Source organism: Astatotilapia calliptera, chromosome 3 (assembly GCF_900246225.1).
Source record: "Astatotilapia calliptera chromosome 3, fAstCal1.2, whole genome shotgun sequence".
Taxonomy (NCBI): Eukaryota; Metazoa; Chordata; class Actinopteri; order Cichliformes; family Cichlidae; genus Astatotilapia; species Astatotilapia calliptera.
The window spans coordinates 19,355,030-19,373,193 of record NC_039304.1 but is presented as its reverse complement, the minus strand read 5'-3'; the positions used below and the strand labels follow the sequence as shown (position 1 = coordinate 19,373,193).

General features: G+C 37.7%; 2 protein-coding genes across 2 annotated transcripts; one reads left to right on the top strand and one right to left on the bottom strand.

The window, feature by feature from the left end:
* The first annotated feature begins 6,655 nt into the window (after nt 1-6,655).
* On the top strand, nt 6,656-11,921 carry LOC113012524 (uncharacterized). Its single transcript, XM_026152791.1, has 10 exons — nt 6,656-6,765; nt 7,903-7,997; nt 8,135-8,279; nt 8,604-8,710; nt 9,164-9,335; nt 9,578-9,681; nt 10,039-10,168; nt 10,407-10,510; nt 10,868-10,997; nt 11,330-11,921. Exons 1-10 carry the CDS (start codon nt 6,696-6,698, stop codon nt 11,455-11,457), a joined length of 1,185 nt encoding a protein of 394 aa, XP_026008576.1. The 5' UTR covers nt 6,656-6,695; the 3' UTR covers nt 11,458-11,921.
* A 2,954-nt stretch (nt 11,922-14,875) lies between these two features.
* LOC113018817 (probable E3 ubiquitin-protein ligase ARI7) lies at nt 14,876-17,863 on the bottom strand. Its single transcript, XM_026162211.1, has 5 exons — nt 17,666-17,863; nt 17,358-17,437; nt 17,000-17,100; nt 15,873-16,028; nt 14,876-15,775 (listed from the first exon to the last, which is right to left on the bottom strand). Exons 1-5 carry the CDS (start codon nt 17,824-17,826, stop codon nt 15,320-15,322), a joined length of 954 nt encoding a protein of 317 aa, XP_026017996.1. The 5' UTR covers nt 17,827-17,863; the 3' UTR covers nt 14,876-15,319.
* Between the last annotated feature and the right edge of the window lie 301 nt (nt 17,864-18,164).

Sequence of the window (18,164 nt, the reverse complement as noted above, 5' to 3'; positions counted from 1 at the left end):
GCTCCAGGGGAAAAGGACGCACCTGAGCGGCACCCGCAATCACGCCTCGCCGCCTTAACGTCTGTGCTCTCTATGCTGTTGTTGGTATGTGTCGGGCTGTGAGTTGAAAAGCTACAGCCGGTGTTCCAGATCAACTGGCGTTTAGATCAACTGGCGTTGGTCGAACAGATGTGTGGCAGTCTTGCGTTTCAGGAGCTGCTACCGACAAACCAGCAAAAAAAACGCCAAATGTGTCATCTGTGACACTTGTGAGGTTAACACACTCCGTCAGTCTTGATGCTGTTGAACAATAATGTTTAAAAACGTCGCGAGTTTACCTGCTGATATCCTCATGCGCGACGCGATCGCGAAAACAGCAAACAATTAACACCACGCCGATGTTGTTCACGGGACAGCAAGAGTAAACGATCGGGAGACTCGTCGTTATCGTCCCCCTCGCACGTTTTTATTTCTCTGGTTTCAGCGTTTTTGCTGCACAACTAAAGCGAGCAGTTTACTTTGTGCACTAACATGGACTCGAATCAACCAGCGCCACCTCTGGCCAAGTGCCACAGCCTACAGCCAGATCAACTTGTGACACACATCTGCACCACGTTTGAATTCGTTTCATGCACAACACATTTGTACCTTTCAATTTTGTCTGTTTGTGCGTCATGCAAATAAACCTTTAAAATGAATGAAATGATATCATGTATCTATTTTGGACCACATTTGTAAAAAATTCCAAATTACATACACAAAGTCATAGGAATCACCACCCCTGTTCATCATGATCTTAATATTTTGGCCCATAAGAAAAACGTCTTGAACAAAAATGACACATCAATATTTCATTAGTGTTGTCACATCACATCCTGTAAGCATCGTCTGTCTGTGTCTTTTCTCTGCAAACAAACATTTTAGAGGTGGTAGTTATATACAGTCTGTATAAGTGTGGTTAATCCAATAAACATTTGTAAGGAGATGGCAGTTACTGTGAATTTACAGGAGTTACACAGTGATTAGTAATAAACAGTGTCCAAAACTTTCATATGATCTTCAATTTGGAATCCATCTACTGACTATCACATAGCAGCTGGAGCAGTCTCCAATGGAGGTGAGTCCACTGCTGCCACCTGTGGCCAAGAACCATAGCCTACTACTAGATTAACTTGTGACACACATCTGCACCTGCTGCTATGATCACATTGAGTAGAGGCTGAGTGGCTGCACTTACCCCTGGTGCATCCAAATCTACCCACAAACCTGTTGAAAGACGCAATGCCAGCAATGTGCAGCCTGACTCATCCTGATTCTAGATGTTCAGCACACACACAGACACAGAGGTACTGTTTAAGGTTTAGTTTTAACCCGAGTCACTGATCATTTACAGTATTACAGAGTCTGGCAGTCTTTGCAAGATGTACACATTACTGTAAGTTTGTAGCTGACTCTCAGGTGTGACAGGTGTGCCAGCAGGAAAGAGGCTCAATAAACCTGCATCCTGCGGTTTGTCATGCAGGATTAAAAGAGCCAGGCTTTGTTCACACAGCTAGGATTGTATTTTACTCTGACCCTGGGTCAGTATAAGTGTCATACAGTTTAAATGAAGCACTGAAACTGATGCATTGATGCAATGAAGCTAATTAGGATATTTACTGTCAATCTGTGGCAGCGATAAATCACTTTACTGGAAACTTTATTAACTAGTAACTTCATTAGTCCATAACAGAAGCTAATATTTCTGTCCTAACGTGGTTTAAAAAGTAACAGCTTTACTACAATATAATCTAATGCTCATACCATAAACGTTACCACATTAACATTTTTGACACTCACTGACTTTTAATAGTCATTCTATAAATGCTGTCCATTTAAATGGTCTTACCTGTAAACACTGCTGTATTCACCGGATTCCAGCCAGAGTGGATTCTGGAGTCTTTCCACGCTCCTTTTAGTGATCCTCCATCTGGATGGATGATAACAACCTTCTGAACAAATTAGCAGGTGGAGATGGCCCATATCTATGGGACAGATTTGTGCTAATAACGCACATTGTATGGACTGATAACATCCAAAGCGGGTATGAATAAAGTGAATAAAGTCACCCAGTCACTAGCTGTGCCATTACCAAGCATACATCACTCTCTCCATCAATGCAATAATCGATACAAAAGTAAATGCCTGTAATTAATTTATCTGCTTTTTCTCAGGTAGTTGTTTACATTATATCATTTATTGTGTTCAGTATACGTCACTACAATGTGTTTTCGGAAATATCTAAATATTTCAATTAAATTCAATTTTATTTAAATTTAAATTTAAAATTTAAATCCCAATGATCAGGCGACAGCTCAGTTCTTGTCCAAGCAGTTCATCTTTACCAACTAAAAGCTGTCAAACCTAAAATGAGGACGTGGGCTCAGCTTTCAGAAATTGTTCTGAAAGCGAATTTAAAACTGTGGCTTTAAAATGTTTATGAACTGTTACTCTGAGCTGTTGTTTGTATGTCCTTACCAAAATGGTTACTGCAAAGGACTGACCTGAAATCTGGGATATAATGCTTTTGGGGTTTTTCTTTTTAGGCTTTCATTAAGTCCTCTAGTCTATAGTTAATATGAATGACTACATGGAAGTTAATTTGAACACAGTTAAAGTTATTTAACTCTTGCAACCAAGCTGATTCTTTTCAACATCAACATATTAAAACTACAATAAAGCACCACCAGCAGTTTTATCAACTAAAGCTTGTTTAATTACATGTAAAAGTCTTGATGGGTTTATCAGTGTCAATTAGCATTCCACATATCGCATTAGTACCTGAATCAGTCTTTTTTCTAATAAAAGGACCATTAATCACAGATACCGGATATACTGCAGTTCATATACATTTATAGTTCAGGGAGTACCTAAAAAGTACTTTTCCTACTGCCACAAGGTGGGGCTGTGCACCAAATGACATGTGAACTTCTTTTAAGAAAGACACGCACTAACCAGACATCATTCAGCTTTTGATGAAAGAACATATTGTACTTTTGTTCTTTAGAGGGAAAAATACTGAGGTTGTTTTACAGCCAGCAAAGTTAAACAGTGAGAAACCAAATAATGACCTGAACCAGACACTAGGCTTTAATATAAACTACAAAAAAAAGAACATCTTGATGCATGCTCAACCATCCAGGTAAGTAAATCTCCAAAAGTTGATTCTGCTGCACACATGAAACGTTTGTTTTCATGGCAAAACCACAAACACAGACAGTCATATCTCTGTGTTAAGTCTCCCTTCTTTTTGCTCCGATTGCTGCCAATCTGTTATCCTTTCACCTGTTTGAATGAACAGTAAACACTGAACCTGTCAGGGTCCTGGGATCCCTGAGCAGTTATGGACTAATATTATAATATATATTTTGTATTGCTGTCCCTCGTTATCCCTGCTTGTGTGTGTGTGTGTGTGTGTGTGTGTTTCTGCGGGCGCCTTCAGGCCTGGTGGGTATGGCCCTGCTGGCGGACTGGCCACACCCGAAGCCACACACCTGCTGCTGATCAGGCCTCGTCGGGGGAGCTACTTAAGAGAGTCTTGGAGCTCCCCCAGCTGGTCTGTTTGTGAGTGTGAGCTTACCAAGTGAACTGAGGGTACTAACTACTGCCTCTATTTTCCCAGGAAGGATTGCTGGATGAGAGGGCAGCAGACACAGAGTGCACTGGCATGAGGGAGCAGACACATGGGCACAAACACTGGGAGAAGACACGGAGTGGAAGTCGGGAGCACACGGGGATGTATTATTGTTGTGTATTAGTTCCATCACTGTAAATAAACGCACTGCTTGTACATAGAGCACCGCGCCTGGGTCCTCCTTCCCCACACCCCCCACGGTTTGCCATGCCCTCTGCACACACCAGGCAATGCTCCTAAAAATTTTTATTTATTTAATCTTTAATACTTTCGGTTTCTCTCCAGCAGTAATAGGCAGGCATGTGACTGCAGATTAGCGATCATGATTATTTTATACATATTTTACTTAATCCCCGTTAGTGCTCCTGAGAGTCCAGGTTTATTTATTTATGATTTATGGGTTTTATTGCACTACTTTTGGAACATTGTACCATGTAATTATCTTACTCTGAGAGTTTGTGGGCTTATTGTGTTGCTTTTGCCACTGTTGTGTTCTGAATGTACATCAAACTGGATGTTAAAAAGTTTTATTATTTATATGGTTATACAACACAACTAATGCATTCTCTCATAGCCATCATTTGGCACAACAAGCCGGATGTGAAGCAGACAAAAACCCAGAAAAATACCAAACATTGTTGTGGTTACATATGAGACTGATGAGGATGTGTTCCAGGTAATTTCCAGTTCTCATCTGAATGACAACATTTGATTTAATAAGGAGATCTTGTTCTACAATGATTTTCCAGGCATTGTGATCAACATTACTGCCATAGGGCAACTTCAAGCTGGTGCTCTGCAAAACCAAGCTGCAGCATTATTTGGAGCGAGCCCCAGTACCATCTCCAAATTCAAGGCCAAGTATAACAGGGGAATGTCAGAGACAAACCCCAAAGTGAACAAGTTTGCTCTCAGTGTCAGCACTGAGGAGAACTGTAGGCTGTAGCTACAGATTTATGGTCAAGGTTTGCAGGATGATCTGGCAGACGGCTCTCTACACAGTCAGTCACTGCCCTGCACTCAGACCTGTCTGTATTGATATTCCCAAAATGATTCACTGGAACCAGAAGGTGTGGTGGAACATTATATTCCGCAATGAGTCCAGATTCTGCCTATAGCAGCTGGATCGAAAGGTCAAAGTTAGGAGTTGTTTAGCATTGGCTCAGAAGATTTGATACTCACTCTGCTGCTCAACCCACAAATTTGTTTTCCTTTATTGCCAGGAAGCACAAAAAAGAAACAATTAACCAGACCCAAACACAAATTTCCTAAATTTTTTTGCTGCGTTTAGCCCGAATCACGCAGTACAAATGATAAACACAGAATAGAAATGGTCACCCCGAATTCCCTAAACCTTCGTGTTACTTGTATTTTTAATTTCAGGGATACTTTGTTTTGTAATTTGAAATTAAATTATGTAAATGAACTGCATGTTTTATTTATTAAATTTTGATTAAGCATTGATGCCAACTTAAAATGAAACTGACAAGATATTGAAACTGAAAAAAAATTATTGTAACTGAAATAAATGTACTGAAAAAATCTTGTATTGAAACTGAAAAAAAAAAATAAAACAATTGAAACTATAAATTTTTTTGTTTTGCTTACAATTCTCTTTGTTCAGTTTCAATCTGCTGGCTCTGTTTTGTCTTCTGGGGGCGCGCTTGATTCCAACCCACATGTATTTGCATACATTATAGAGGCCACTAATGCTGACCAAGCTGCCATCTTTCTCTCTTCACCTCTTTCATTAGCTGCTTCATTTTCAGGTGGGACCCTCTAAAACAGGTAAGTAATCATTTTTTGTCATCTTTCTTTGCTATTCCACTGGACTGGAGTTTAGTTTAGTTTTTTAGCTACATGCTTTTCCCCTCTCCAAAGCAGTTACTTGTTCTTTTCATTTAAGAATACAGCCCACATTATTATTGAATTTTTCCTGACTGCCTTCAGTTGTGAAGTCTTCCTGTTCTCCTCTGTGTGGCATAGGCTCTAATTTTTGTTAGTAAAGTGTGAAATTTCCTGAGTTGTCTTTCTTTTCCTTTAGTGAGTTGGGCCTGCTGATCCTTGTTTACAAGATAGGGGAGGGTAGAAGTGTTTTCACTTCCTGCAGAGTCTGGCTAATTTGGTCCGGAGGGCATCAACTGTGAAATGGACCTGTCTTATCCTTTCACTTAGAAGTTGTTTTGTGCTCTCCCTAGAATCAACACAGCTCTGTGTCCCCTGACCATGAATCCAAGGCACAAACTCTTGGGAACGACTCTTAGTTTGTCTGTATCTTAGGTTGATGCGGAGATTGTTCCTATAATCCGCTGGTTTCCTTGAGTCCTTTTTATACTTCCACACCAATTGAAGGGTGTTCCTCCCAAAGTTTAGGGCAATATGTCTGTGAAGGTTCTCAGTCATTGTTTGCTAAGTTACTGTTTTACAAAAAGTAAGAAAAAATAGTAAAACACTATTATTATTTATAAGACCCCAAATTATAGTTGCTTGCCTGAACTGCTAAACTGAATGTTTTCAGTGGTTGAATTTTGTGTTTGATTAATTTCTGACTTTTCAGAGTAGTCCAATGTGCTGCATCATATTTTGGTATAAAACTATGAAGTGAGTGTAAGTTCCTCACTCCAGTTCAAAATGGTTGCACATCGAGGACATACCGAGAAGCAGAGACAAGTTTGCATTTTCTTTTTTATAGCACGTGGCATAATAAGCACTGTTTGATAAGCACTGTTTAAACATCTGAAAATGTCTTTCTTATAACTTATGTCTTTTTAATTTACTAAGAAATTATTTGTGTGGGGAAACAACAGAAAAAATGCACAAAAATGCTTTCACTTTGAATTTTAAAGGTGTGTCGATAATACCCACAGTAGAGTCAGATGAATGATAATAATAATTTGTGCAATGTTAATTCCCTTTGAAGATGAAACAACGAACAGGCAACACCCACCCGCGAGTCTATAAATAATATAAACACGCCGTCGACTCACATAACCTTCAGACGGAGAACCTGAAAGGATCGCAGCCTCACTTTCTAAACAAAGCAATGGCGCCAGGCGATGTTATGAACCCCCACTACGGGTGGGGGTTGAAGAAAAATCCCCACCTGCTGAAAGGTAAGTAATATAAAAACTGAAATAAATGTGTAATCATTAGTAATTTAATGAGTCTATATTCAAATGTCTTTTTTTTTTTTTGTCCCGTTTGGATCTATAGCCATCAGAATTGTTGTCTTGAGGCCAAGAAAGATGCCAAGCGGATTTATTTTACCACGTGGATCATCATGGCCTTGCCATATTGGTCCATTTGATTGACCTTTATTATAATTATGAATTTATTTTCAGTTGCTACAAACGGGACAGACATGACTGTGGGATAGGACAGGGGGAAAGAATGAAAGAAAGAGGGGGAGAGAAAGAAAACCAAAGGGGAGAAGAGACGGTGAGAAGGGGGGGAAGAAAGAAAAAAAAACAAACAAACAAACAAAAAAAAACACCTGGGTCACCTGTATGGAGAAAAAAAACAGAAGAGAAAGCAAACAACAAAGAGCAACATAATAAGAAAAAAAAGCACCATCACAATAAACTAGCTAGCAGTAGATATCAATAGTTACTAAATAATAAACGATATTGTGCAGCACGCAAGATAGACAGCACACAGTGTGCTTTGAGGCAGCAGCCAAGAAAGCTGTAGTCCGCGTCTGTGGAATACCCGTGTGTACACCTGTGTGCATACCTGTGTGGATCAGCATGCTTGCATTCCAAAGGTTTCTCCATGTAATGATCTGCTAGGGAGTGTGGGGGGGCCACAGCCCTGTCCTTTATGGTATCAAGCAGGTATGGAGGAGATCAAAACTCCAGACATCCAGAGGCCCCCAGAACACAAGAGACCAAGGAAGACCCACAGAGGGGCAGCCGCGCCACTGTCCCAGTATATTCAAATGTCTTAAAACATGTTTGTTTGCTATTTACAAAAGAATCTGTGAAATTTTGTGGAACGAAAGCACGTTCACATATTTGTTTTTTGTAATGTTGTACCGAGAGATACAGTTAGGTATCAGATAATATGAATAAAATTGCTGACCTGCTAACTGCTACCGGTCACCTTTATTTTCTTTTTTTTTAATTTTTAAAATATTCTCTGTTGTGGTTCACTCTAATGTATGGTATAATTATTTAAAACGTTTTTGTAGCTATATTTAGTCTAAAAACTGCAAAGTAAAATTCTCTCTGTTTTGTGCTATGTGTGTTTAGAATACACTGAGAAATATGTAGGAAAGTCACTGCACCACCCCTCTGCATTGCTGTCCACTGCCAAGCATGGCTCAGCTGAGCAGGTGGTGAGGAAGGTAAATAGAGGCTGAAGGAGTCCATCATTAATTTGAGCTTTCTTCACATTTTAAGGCTCCTGTCACACCTATACTCAGCGCTGATTTAATACTACATGGAAACAAAGATACTAACTGTCACCTCTCATAACCTTCAGGTGCTCCTAACCAAGGCAATGTGTGAAATCTTCGTTATCTTGGCTAATGGTCAAAGGTGTCAGATGCTCCTAAGCGCCATGCAGCTGCAAGTAATGATTGTGAGCATTTTCAAAGAGGAAGTGCTGAAAATGCTCATCAAAAAAGGTAAGTAATGTAAAACAGAAAATAAATACATTAAAATTATAGTTATCAGCACTTAAAAACTCTATATTCAAATTTCTTAATAATTTCTTAATCTCTTCATATATTATATTATATTATATTATATTATATTATATTATATTATATTTACTAATAAAACGGCTCAACTGCTAACTGCTAAGGATCACCTTTATTTACAATCAAACTCTCACGCAGTTCATTCTAATGCAGGGAACATAATATAATTATTTATGACACATTTGTAGCTATATTTAGTTTAAAGGCTGCGAAGTAAAATCCTCCCTGTCTGGTGTTATGTGTGTTTAGGATACAATAAGGATAATATCAGGCTGGTGGCTGATGACAAGCCACTGGATGATGACTCTGCACCAGTGAAAAAATACGGGATCAAAGCCGGCTCAACTGTACAGATGGTGAGGAAGGTTAACAGAGGGTGAAGGAGTCCATCATTAATTCATCTGACTACATCAAATTCATGAATCATAAATACACATAAAGAAAAAGATGCACGATTCTGATTGAAGTGTAGCATCTTTTGCTTTTGCTCCCCTTTGCACTTTTGTCACATTTTATGGCTCCTGTCATACTTATGCTAATTCTTTATTAAACTGAATAGATAATAATTCATTGAAGTGAACATTTTTATCTGACATCTTTATTTTAATATCATATTTTTTTTTATAAACATGAACTAAGTCTGAAGTTCCTCACTACAGTTCAAAATAGCTGGACGTCGAGGGCTACCTGAAAAGCGGTGACATGTCTCTAAAATATTTGCGTTTTCTTTTGTCTCCATGATATGTGGTATAAAAAATGTTAAGCGCTGTTTAGCAAAGGTACTAACTGTTATCTCTCATTACCTTCAGACAGACAACCTGGAAAGATCACATGTTCCCCGCCTAAACAAGGAAAATTGTAAACTCGGCATTATCTTGCCTGATGGTCGGAGGTTGTCAATGATGCTGTGCCCCGGACAGCTGCAGAGTATGACTGTAAGCCAGTTCAAAGAGGACATACTGAGAGTGTGGGCCATCCATGGTAAATAACCTAAGAACTGAAAACTGATACATTAAAAAAAAAATTATGACCTACAGTCCTCAATGAGGATATGATCAACTGACCCTAAAACATGTTTTCTTTTTGTTTTTTGTTGTTGTTTATTTTACAAAAAAACTATTAAATGTTGTGAATAGGAGTGCAAACACCTTCAAAGATTTGTTTTAATTTTTTAATTTGTTGCACATACAGTTACTCAAACCTGTTTAATACTGTGTGTGTAGGATACACTGAGAAACATGTCACTCTGCAAGTTGAAGGCAAGACACTGGACAACCCCTCTGCATTGCTGGCTGATTGCGGAATCAAAGCCGGCTCAATTGTGCAGGTGATTAAGGTTCAGGGAGGTGGAAGGGGTCCATCATTTATTTGAGCTTTCTTCTCATTTTAAGGCTCCTGTCACACCTATGCCCAACACAAATTTAATATCACAGGGAATAAATTATAATTCATTTCTGTGTAAATGTTTAGTTTACATTTTTATTTTAACTTAATATTTTGGTATAAAAACATGAACCGAGTTTCATCACTTCATTTCAAAATGGTTGCACTTAGAGGACTCACTGAAAAGAGAAGACAGGTTTCGAAACTATTTGTGTTTTCCTTTTTTTATGATATGTGATCTAATAAATGTGTTAAGCGCTGTTAAACAAAGGTAGTAACCGTCTCCTCTCATAACTTTCAGATGCTTTTAGAAGTCTTCATTATCTTGCCTGATGGTCGGAGGGTGTCGATGATGCTGTGCCCCGGACAACTGCAGAGTATGACTGTAAGCCAGTTCAAAGAGGACATACTGAGAGTGTGGGCCATCCATGGTAAATAACCTAAGAACTGAAAACTGGTACATTAAATAAATAATGATCTAACCTACAGTCTTTAATGAGGATATAATCAACTGTCCCTAAAACCTGTTTTCTTTTTGTTTTTTGTTGTTGTTTATTTTACCAAAAAAAACTATTAAATGTTGTGAATAGGAGTGCAAACACCTTCAAAGATTTTTTTTAATTTGTTGCACATACAGTTACTCAAACCTGTTTAATACTGTGTGTGTAGGATACACTGAGAAACATGTCACTCTGCAAGTTGAAGGCAAGACACTGGACAACCCCTCTGCATTGCTGGCTGATTGCGGAATCAAAGCCGGCTCAATTGTGCAGGTGATTAAGGTTCAGGGACGTGGAAGGGGTCCATCATTTATTTGAGCTTTCTTCTCATTTTAAGGCTCCTGTCACACCTATGCCCAACACAAATTTAATATCACAGGGAATAAATTATAATTCATTTCTGTGTAAATGTTTAGTTTACATTTTTATTTTAACTTAATATTTTGGTATAAAAACATGAACCGAGTTTCATCACTTCATTTCAAAATGGTTGCACTTAGAGCATTCACTGAAAAGAGAAGACAGGTTTCGAAACTATTTGTGTTTTCCTTTTTTTATGATATGTGATCTAATAAATGTGTTAAGCGCTGTTAAACAAAGGTAGTAACCGTCTCCTCTCATAACTTTCAGATGTTTTTAGAAGTCTTCATTATCTTGCCTGATGGTCGGAGGCACGTGATGCCTCTGAGCGCTAAACAGCTGCAAGAAATGACTGTGAGCCTTCTCGAAGAGGAAGTGCTAAAAATGCTCATGATGAAAAGTAAGTAACCTATAAATTGTTAACAAATAAATAAAAATTATAATGATAAGTGCTTAATGACTCTACATTCATTATTTTTTTTTATTTAAAAGAATCAATAAAATTTTATGAAGTGCAAATGCCTTGGAAGATTTTTTTCTTGAAATTATTTTTTATTATTATTCATAATAAAAAATACATTATTAATTAACCGCTACGGATCACCTTTACTGACAATCACTCTGATGTGGCTCACTTTAATGCAGGGAACATGGTATAATTATTGATGACATATTTGTAGCTATGTTTATTTTAAAGACTGTAAAGTAAAATCCTCTCTGTCCTCTGTTAAGCTGTTGTAGGATACACTAAGGATGTTTTGAAGCTGCACATTGATGGCATGCCACTGGACAACGGCTTTGTACTAAAAATCAAAGCCGGCAAAAAAGTGCAGGCGGTGATTATGGTTCACGGAGGATGAAGGAGTCCATCATGAATTCATGTGACTACATCAAATTTACAGGATATACCGAACCATAAATACATGTAAAGAACAAAACAAAAAATTCTGATTGAAGTATTGCATCTATGGCTTTCCTTCTCCTTTGTACTTTCTTCACATTTTACGCCTCCTATCATACCTATAGTCAGCACTAATTCAGTATTACATATTAATAATGATTAATTGAGGTGCAAAAGTTTTGTTTTATTTTATTACCAAGTTTCTGGGGCTTCTGTTTTCGCAGTCAGAGGTGTGTGCCTGAGATGACAATATTAGCTCATATTATTATTGTTACAGGAAGAAATTAGAATAAATGTAACGATACACAGACGAACCTCCACAAAGTAAATACTGAAACAAACGAACACATTGATTGTCAATTTCCTATGTGATACATTATCTTTTTACAATGTACATGAATAAATGCACATCACCAAATGTTATTGGTTGGCTCACTGATGTCTGTATGTAAACATTGTGATTCACAAATGATCCTAGATTATATTTTAAAACGTAATTGTTCATTTTCTGTGACATGTTTTGTTCAGTTAACAATCACAACAATTAAGTAAATCTTTTTCAGAATATGTTTAATGACTCAAAGCTAAATGTGGAAGAAATAAATAGGAATCTGGCTTCCTCGTGGTTTGCATCATTTAACTTTGATAAAATAGAAGACTGTCTCGGAGAAATCAGACTGTCAATGAAAAAATTAAATGCAAAACGTTCCATTATGTAACCTCAAAGAAACGTTCTCTGAGGAAATTTCCACCTTATCCTGATTATTATATTAGTTTAGCTGTTTCTGTAAATACTTTAAAATCAACATTGGGACAACTAAACCACATTTTCCAATAACAAATTTAAAGAAGAGATCATATTTTACATGATGATTTTTACTTATCTGCATGGGCTCTAAGTAACGTCATGGCAGGAAGAAAGAAAAATCTACAAGCTTATATCAAATGAGGTGTTGCTAACTTGTTCAAATCCTGGCGTTGGAGCTTGGACAATTCAGGCCAATATTTTACTCAAATACATCAGGCCACATTTAAGTATTTTGTTATGATCTTTAATTTGAGTTTCTAGTTATAATCTTAATTATTTTTACCCTTTGCTCTTTTCACCACACCAAACCAATAAAGGACCAAACTGCCTGTCCATTTCTTGCTCCACTCTCCCATCACTTATTATACATGCCCTCAAAATACTTGATATCTTCCAATCAGGGCAGCAGTTCATCCCCGAAAAGTGGTGCTTATGGGCGCTCCACCCATTTCAGCTGGAACCATGGTCAGACTTTAGGTGCTGATTCTCATCCCAGTTTCTTCACACTCAGCTTCATTGGCTGAAAATGAGTGAGCGATGAAAAAAGCTTGTTTTGTTACACCAAAAGAAGAAGCTTAAGCTTTTGATACCTCACAGTCCCTGAAGTGAAGTGAAAATGTGTGGAAGAATCTTTAAAAAAAAGTTAACTTCTTTAACTGGTCAAACGGTGTAATTGGTGCATGACTCACATCACAGTGAAGCCGTTCATTACCTGCACAAACGTCGAGAGAAAAATTGTGAATTTAGAAGATCTTGCCCTGCAAGCAACAACATGCTAAACTGTAGAAGTCAAGCTTTTATTGCTTTCAAAGTGAAACCACATCATCTTCAGACAAATTTAAAACTTCGGTTTTCATAGAATTATCTGCACTCTGTTCATTTGGATCCCACCTGTTATCCTTCTCAAATTTGATCAGTAAACACAGACACGGACCTCTGCACACACCAGGGAACGTCCCCAAGACTGTTTTACTGTGTTTTTGTCACTTTCATTTTCTTTCCAAGAGTTACAAGAAGTCATACGACTGCAGATCAGCACTTCTATGGTTTTACTTTATATAATGAGAGTCTTAGTGCTGCTGCGGGTGGAGATTTATTCATGTGATGATTTATGGGTTTTATCACTTTATATTTAGTAAACTGCCACCATGAAGTCAAAGTTGATCTGACCGGTGACGCTGTGTTTCTAGCATTATGACCTAGATTCATTATTTTATTTGGGGAGTTTTGGGGATTATTGTGTTACTTCTGCAGTGTTCTGAATATGCATCAAACTGGATGTTAGAATTATTTAATATGAATGTTTGTAAAATAGGACTGATGAATCCACTCAGGGCCACCATTTGGCACAACAACCAGGATGTAAAGAAGCAAAAACCAAACCAAGCATTGTTCTGGTTACACAACAAACACTGATACAAACAGTTCTCGTTAGTAGGTAGTTTCCAATTTGCAGCTCAATGACCGTGTTTGAAAGCATGTTGTAAAACCAGATTTACTTCTACACTTAGCTACGAGGCATTATGATGAGCATCGCTTACATGTTTCAGCTTTAGTTGAACTCTTTCATTTACAGATCATCTTGGGTTCCATATTTAAATCTTAGTGCGTATTTTCTGTGATAAACTATTTTCTGTGGCACAACGACCAGGTGCTGAAGGCAGTGGTTGAGAGTTTAGCTTCATATCACTATCTAAGACCTGCTTTTCTGAGATGTGTGTTATATATCATAAATCATAATGTGGATTTGAGGAAACAGAAGTTCTTCTGTAAAATATTTACCTCAGTGCAATTCATGCTGTGATTTACATGTGAATACGTTAACAATGATTTTAAATGATTTGAACAGAGTAAAAATCATACAATAATAATGGATTGGATTTATATAGCGCTTTTCAAGGCACCCAAAGCGCTTTACAATACCACTATTCATTCACTCTCGCATTCACACACTGGTGGAGGCAGCTACAGTTGTAGCCACAGCTGCCCTGGGGCAGACTGACAGAAGCGAGGCTGCCATATCGCGCCATCGGCCCCTCTGGCCAACACCAGTAGGCAAGTAGGGTAAAGTGTCTTGCCCAGGGACACAACGACCAGGACAGAGAGCCCAGGGATCGAACCGGCGACCTTCTGGTTACAGATGCGATTCCCAACCCCCTGAGCCACGGTCGCCACAATCATTCTGAAACTAGAAATTTAGGTTAACCTTCAAACAGCTAAACTTTAATCAGATTAAGAGTTAAATAATTTTATTTAGTCCATTATCAAATTTTTTGGTACAAATGAAAAACAAAAAATTGTTTCCCCTGCATTTCCCAACTCAACAGCATAAAGTGGTGAAGCTTTCTCCTGCTGAGACTGTATGAGTAACCTAACCTAACAATAATGAAAATATCTGTATTTTAACTCAGATACTGAATTATTTTAGCAGTAAAGTCAATATTTCATTTGTACCACATTTTATATAATGTATAATAAAGGATCTTATTTTTAGATGACAGTGTTCACTTACAAGAACTAAGGAATAAATAAAAATCCACAGGAGTTTTCTGGCTTTTCTTTACCACAGATAAATCTTTATTTACATTTTAGTAGTGTTTAAGTAGTGACATTGATTAAACATAACTAAATTTTTCTAAAAGAAACCTTTTCTCTAAACAATTTATCGCCATGTAGCTTGAAATACAAACAACATGTGTGATAAGGAGACAATATATGTTATACATGTAACTAACCAGAGGACAGCATGTGCACACACAGAATGTTTAACCTTATTCTAAAGTTTTTTTAATGAATGACATTAGATTTATGCAGGTTTATCATTGGACTTCAGACATGAGAGCTGTAAAGAACACATTTGATATTAAATGTCTCACTAATAAAACACAATTTTTATTCATAAAGTGATGTTATTAAAGGAGAGAATTTAAAACACAGCATAGTGCCATTTACATTTAGAAAAGACGCTCTCAATACAAAGAAAGTGAAACATATCAGCCTTGTGTCTTTCCCATTATTTCTTCTTCCAAACAGGTATAGAGGTCTGCCTGGGGGCAGGAGTGCACCTGATCCCCCAACATGTACTAGAGTGCTTCAGACATACAAAACAAAATGTCCCATTACATCGAGGGCAAAAAACTGATGGGCAACCCTTCTTGCTGTGCTGCAACAGCAAACCACAGGTTGGACAGGCACGCACTGAGGGAAACACACGGAGTCCATACTCATACTCATCTCCATACACATACTGATTTAATGTGGTATCTCGGCATTTTTTTAGTGTTTCTAGTGACTCGTTACAGCAGTCATCATTTTCACAGCGGTCTTTCCGAGGCCGTGCACCCTTCCATTCCCTCAAACACTGCCAGCAGAATTCAAACGGCCGTCCTGCTACTGCTGTGCACACTTTACAGAGGACATTCAAATCTGATTCATTTGCTCTCGTCACAGTGGATCTGCAGCCAGGACACTACATGGAGACAGAGGTGGGACAATATTAAATATATAGCAAAATGTCTATTAAGTCTATATTCACAGTATATATAATATATTGATGAAACACTTACAAACTTAGTAGTAAGTGTCTTCCTGGCAATGTTAAATTCCATGGTTTTTCTGAAATACGTCTTTTCTTGAGGGTCCAGAAGAGCCATTTTACAAACCTCTGCAAAAGTCCACTCAGCACTACAACCAGACCCACCACACACAAACCTGCTTCTACCCTTTATTAAATATGGAGAGGTGAGAATTAATAGACTCGCATGTTGAAAACAAAACACCAAACAATTCGATGAGTTTTTTTCAGTAGGTTATTAACCCTTTCATGCATGAATTATGACAACCTGAATCTGGATTTTTTTTTTCTTAAGTATTTTTATTCATCTTCAGGCATGAAAAAAAGATTTTTGACCTTCATTTTTTTCAAACATTTTCTTTTTCGAAAGAGTTTTTTAAACTCAATACACGTATTGACTTATGAATTGAGTATGAAGTGACACATCAGTGTCCAATGTAGTGGTATATGTGCAAGTATACCATCAACACTGACACAAATACAAAAAAACAGCCTTTGAATAACTGGCCACTATGCATGAAAGGGTTAAAACTACAAACACTCAAATATTTCATCATACATCACAACTGTATTGCTATATGTACAAATTATGTACAAATTTGATGAAACAGAGTTGTGTTGCTATATTTTGTCTGAAAGCTATTTATGTTCTTTACTCTATAGAAACACTGAAATGATCACAGCTGTAACAGTACAGGTGTAATTCAAGGCTACACTAAGGCCTCACAGAGGGCAGATCAGTCAGCCAACATGCACAAGTACAAGTTACAATAGAAAAGACGGAAGCTGAACATTTCTGACTGTTTTATTTATTTCCTTGAGAGCACAGCAGGTTTCTGCTAAGAGAAGTTCATGAATTTACACAGCAGTGTGTCGCTCTGTGTGTTGATTTAAGTCAGCGTAGCTTCTTTCTCATCTACATGACAGTAAACATTACAATCCAATTCACAACCACAAAAACTAATGACATATTGGGCACTGTTTTCATTTTTCTTTATTTATTCACGTTGACATAACATAAAAATCCTGTTAAAAATCAACACAACCCTGCATGACGCTGTTATTTATTCATATATGTCTGCTTGTTTATTTTAGCAAAGCCAACCTTTAGTGGCCTACCTGGTCCAACAACTTGCGACACCAGTTGGTGAGAGAGGTCGGGGTCACAGCGTGACCACAGGACATCTGAGCTCTGCGAGATTTGAAGTCTTCACACAAGACTGAGAACAATCACACACAAGCAAAAAAAATCAGTGTCAAACATAAATGAATGCTAATGCGTTTTGTTTAACTTTAGTGTCAACGCAGGTAAAAATATTTTTAATATAATGTATATATATATATATATATATATATATATATATATATATATATATATATATATATATATATATATATATATATATATATATATAATATGTATGTCTGTTCGATGTCACTTTAAAAAGTGAAGTGCCCAGGTAACAGGCCTACTTACAGTCCAAATCATCTTCTCCATCGACAAACTTAAGTGTCTTGTCGCGAGGGTCGTAACACTTCTCCTGTTTTGTTGGCACGCTTGAGGGCGTGAAAAACAAAACAAAACAAAAAAACAGATTAAAATGAACACTTTCGGTTTCACATTAAAGAGAAATAATTTCGCTGGAGACAGATAGTCGCACACAGTTTCTTCTTAACATAAAGTTTGTGATCAGCGCGAAGTTTAAAACAATAGAAAAAGTCAGTGAAATCAGAGCAGCAGATGAAACACACACACACACAACAGTGAGTGAACCACAGTGTTACCTGTGTCGCGGAGGCGGGAATGCTGGGGCCATCGTCGCTGTGTCCACGAGAAACTCCGTGTAAGGGTGACAGTCATCTAGCACGTCGATGGACAAAGCAACCCTTCGTCTCAGTAAAATATCTCGGTAACGTGAAAGCTCGTGTAAGGCCGGGTTGAACATCTGGCTTGGCTTTTACTGTCTCTGTTCACAGAATAATATCCAGCGATGGACTGAGAGTCGCTTTGGTCCGCTGTGAATGTAAGCAACGATACTCCTCCCTCTCTCTCTCTATTCGGGCGTGTGTTTCAGGGTAATGCCTCTGAAGGTGTGAAGGCTGATTGCCTGAGTTTACAACAACGATATTTGGTTCACACAGGGCTGGACTGGGACAAAAAATAAATAAAAATAAAAATCAGACTTTGGTCCAGAAGACCCATCATGATCGCTCAGCAAAAAATTAAAAAAAGAAAATTAATTAATTAATTGATGAAGTTTAAAAATGTATTACATTTAAGACA

What these genes read in the sequence shown, in the direction of transcription:
- LOC113012524 (XM_026152791.1), top strand. Translation starts at nt 6,696, where the DNA reads ATGGCGCCAGGCGATGTTATGAACCCCCACTACGGGTGGGGGTTGAAG. An exon ending in CTGAGCAGGTGGTGAGGAAG is followed by an intron (nt 7,998 to 8,134) that starts GTAAATAGAGGC and finishes CATAACCTTCAG; the next exon opens with GTGCTCCTAACCAAGGCAAT. An exon ending in GAGAGTGTGGGCCATCCATG is followed by an intron (nt 9,336 to 9,577) that starts GTAAATAACCTA and finishes CTGTGTGTGTAG; the next exon opens with GATACACTGAGAAACATGTC.
- LOC113018817 (XM_026162211.1), bottom strand. Translation starts at nt 17,826, where the DNA reads ATGTTCAACCCGGCCTTACACGAGCTTTCACGTTACCGAGATATTTTA. An exon ending in GTCGCAAGTTGTTGGACCAG is followed by an intron (nt 16,029 to 16,999) that starts GTAGGCCACTAA and finishes TATTTAATAAAG; the next exon opens with GGTAGAAGCAGGTTTGTGTG. An exon ending in AGACACTTACTACTAAGTTT is followed by an intron (nt 15,776 to 15,872) that starts GTAAGTGTTTCA and finishes GTCTCCATGTAG; the next exon opens with TGTCCTGGCTGCAGATCCAC.